Source organism: Nematolebias whitei, chromosome 18 (genome assembly GCF_014905685.2).
Source record: "Nematolebias whitei isolate Nwh7 chromosome 18, NemWhi1, whole genome shotgun sequence".
NCBI classification, from domain to species: domain Eukaryota; kingdom Metazoa; phylum Chordata; class Actinopteri; order Cyprinodontiformes; family Rivulidae; genus Nematolebias; species Nematolebias whitei.
Window position 1 is genome coordinate 40438086 of NC_056515.1, and position 3481 is coordinate 40441566.

Sequence of the window (3481 nt, forward strand, 5' to 3'; positions counted from 1 at the left end):
TTCCCTTAGATTTTCTAAAGACCCCATGTTTGATGTTCAGGACCCGCACCGGGGCACGGAGCGTAACAACCGCTGGTGTAAAGGACGTCCTGCCTTCTGCCTGACTGAGCTTTAAACTAATATAAATCTTAAAAAATTAAAGATGAAGAACATAAATCAAACTTCACATCAGTTTTTTTTTTTTTTTTTATCTGGTGAGAAATTAATTAAATGTTTGGACTCCAGAAAAATGCAGGAAAGATGATCAACTAATTTTACCAGCCAGCTCTGGATCGAGACCATAAACAGACTAACATTCAATTTTATGAACTAAATAAAGTTCAAAGTGACTGAAGCAGATGTTGAACTGGAATGAATCGAGACGAATCGTTTGTTTCAGTTGCTCGAAGCAGCATCGGCCTGAGGCTGAGGAGACGCTCCACAGCTGCTGCTTTAGCTCCGAGTGCAGCTCCAGACACACAAGAGAACAGGTGACACACACACACACACACATTATTATAAACAAACAGGGGGGAATGTTGGACACTAATGAGACTCAGTAGATTTTATTCATGTTTCCATCTCATTTGACAAATAAGTAAAATATTCAATGGATTTGTCATATTTTTGTGTTTGTTTGTTTATTTGTTTGTTTGTTTGTGCAGGAAACCGAAAACGGGGATCCTGATGCTGAACATGGGAGGACCTGAGAAACTCCAGGATGTCCACGACTTCCTGCTGCGCCTCTTTATGGACACGGACCTGATGAAACTTCCTGTGCAGAAGTACGAACACACACACACACACACACACACACATACACAGCCTGTAGAACCTCCTCCAGTGGTTTCCTGTTTGTCCCTCATGGTCCTGGAGGAGTTCTGGTCCACTCTTCTTTCCATCGTTGGTTCTGTTCAGCTCTCTGAAGATCCACCACAGAGGTTCAGTCAGGCTGAGGTTCTGGACTCTGACTGGACCTTGGTTCTGTTCTTTCTGACCCGTTTTGTTGTGGATCAGCAGCTGTGTTTGGATCATGGTTCTGTTGACCCAGTTTGGTCCAAGCTTCAGCTGTTGGACTCCAGAACCCTTCGGTGGTTCCTTCAGATGAACCTGAGTTGAGCTGCTATGTTGTTTTTAGAGAGAAGAGGTCGTGACCTTTGACCTGAGGCCTGTGGAGTCACTGCATGGTCTGACCTTCAGGGTGAATTGTCTCTGTAGAACGATGAGCTCCAAATGACCTTTGACCCTCCTCAGATTGATTGACAGCTGCTTCTCAGAGCTCATTGCTGATGTCTTTCCGCCTTGGTGTTGTGTTAAATCACACCTGCAGAGCTGGTCCACCTGATGAGGACCAGCTGATCCTGAACAAGGACCAGCTGATCCTGAACGAGGAGGACTTCCTGTTTTTAAACCTGTCGGGTCGTAGCGTTTATAGAAAATAAACATCGTTTTGTTTGTTCATCAGCGTCTAAAGTTCGGCTGTTTGTCTTCGGCTGATCTTGTCCTTCTGCTCGTGTTCCCCTGCAGCAAGCTCGGCCCGTTCATCGCCAAGCGGCGCACGCCCAAGATCCAGGAGCAGTACAGCAAGATCGGCGGCGGGTCTCCCATCAGGCGCTGGACCTCGGTGCAGGGGGAGGGCATGGTGCGGCTGCTGGACGAGACGAGCCCGCAGACAGGTGAGGCCCCCAACGGCCCGGCTGCTGCGGGGCCCAGATAACAGCTGGGAGGGGGCGGGGCCCGCCACGCCTGGCTGATAAGAGCCACAGCGACTCCCTCTCTCTGAACGAGCTCGTTGTTCTGAAACGACCCGTTTCCTGTTCCCGCAGCTCCTCACAAGTTCTACATCGGCTTCCGCTACGTGAACCCGCTGACGGAGGAGGCCATCGAGGAGATGGAGAGGGACGGGGTGGAGCGGGCCGTGGCCTTCACCCAGTACCCCCAGTACAGCTGCTCCACCACAGGTAGACCAGCTGAGCATCCGTCGGCTGACACCGGTTCATGTTGGAGCCGAAAGTCAGAACAAAAGTTTCCTCAGTTTCAGGCTTTTATTTTGAAGGTGCTTAAAAAATAAAACGCCTCAAACAGTTTGTTAAAAAAATTACTTGAAGTTTTCTGCTCTACAGACTTTAGTGTCTCCCCCCCCCACACACACACACACACACACTTTATGACTCCTGTCTGGCTCCTGGGCTGGTCCCAGCCGAGCCCCAGGACCAGACCTGGACCACCAGGACTACAGAGCCCCCAGGATCACAGGGGGGCTCCAACCCCTCCACCATGTGTACTTAAAGGCCTCCTAAGGGTTGAGGGGGTGGCTCTTTGCCTCAGGTGGATGAGTTCAGTTCCTCGTCCTCAGTAATGAGGGTGTCGCTCTGGTCAGCTGTAGTGAAGAAAGAGCTGAGTCAAAAGGCGAAGCTCCGGTTTTACTGAGATCCTGAGGTTTTGGATCAGGACTGAATCCAAGCCTCTCCTCTGGGGGGGCGGGGGTCAGTTTTAAGAAGAGCTCTGAGTCGAGCTGCTGCTCCTCTCTACCTAAAGGAGTCGGCTGAGGAGGTCTGTCTGATCAGGACGCCTCCGTTTGTGGAGACCCAGAACATGTTGGGGGGGGGGGGGGGGGGGGAATAATCCACAGACGTTGCGTCATCGAGCGTCGTTTCCTCCGATGATCCAGACGAACTCTTTTGATCTTTTCCGACAGGCAGCAGTCTGAACGCCATCTACCGTTACTACAGGAACCGAGGAGAGCGGCCCAAGATGAGGTGGAGCGTGATCGACCGCTGGCCCACGCACCCCCTGCTGGTGGAGGTGAGTCACGGCGAGCGTTCCCTCTGGTTCACGACGAGTTCCTGGAACTGAACGAGGCTGAGGAGACGTTTGTTCTCAGTGTTTTGCAGAACACGTCAGGAACGAGCTGCTGAAGTTTCCTGAGGACAAACGAGACGACGTCGTCATCCTGTTCTCCGCCCACTCCCTGCCCATGGCTGTGAGTACAAGTACACACAAGTACTACGAGTACGCACGGATACTACAAGTGTGTACAGATGCTACGAGTACGCACAAATACTAAGAGTACACACGGATACTACAAGTACATACGGACACTAAGAGTACACACAAATACTACGAGTACGCACAAATACTACGAGTACGCACAAATACTAAGAGTACACACGGATACTACAAGTACATACGGACACTACGAGTACACACGGATACTACGAGTACACACGAATACTACGAGTACACACGAATACTACAAGTACACACGGACACTACGAGTACACACGGATACTACGAGTACACACAGATACTACAAGTACACACTGATCGTACAAGTACATGTGGATACTACAAGTACACACAAGTTCACCGTCACACCTCGAATGGTTCAGAACTAGCAACATTTTAATTATATTATTTTTATTATACTGTTTGAATATATATATATATATATATATATATAATGTTTGAATATATATATACAGTATATATTCAAACATAT

General features: G+C 49.2%; 1 protein-coding gene across 1 annotated transcript in view; it reads left to right on the plus strand.

Moving 5' to 3' along the window:
* Nucleotides 1-379: 379 nt before the first annotated feature.
* The window catches only part of fech (ferrochelatase), a gene marked incomplete at both ends in the record, with an annotated part of 4307 nt that continues 1205 nt past the window's right edge, over nt 380-3481 (plus strand). The window contains 6 exon segments of the mRNA XM_037691840.1: nt 380-470; nt 645-764; nt 1507-1655; nt 1806-1940; nt 2678-2784; nt 2864-2962. Coding sequence (XP_037547768.1) covers nt 380-470; nt 645-764; nt 1507-1655; nt 1806-1940; nt 2678-2784; nt 2864-2962 — 701 coding nt within the window.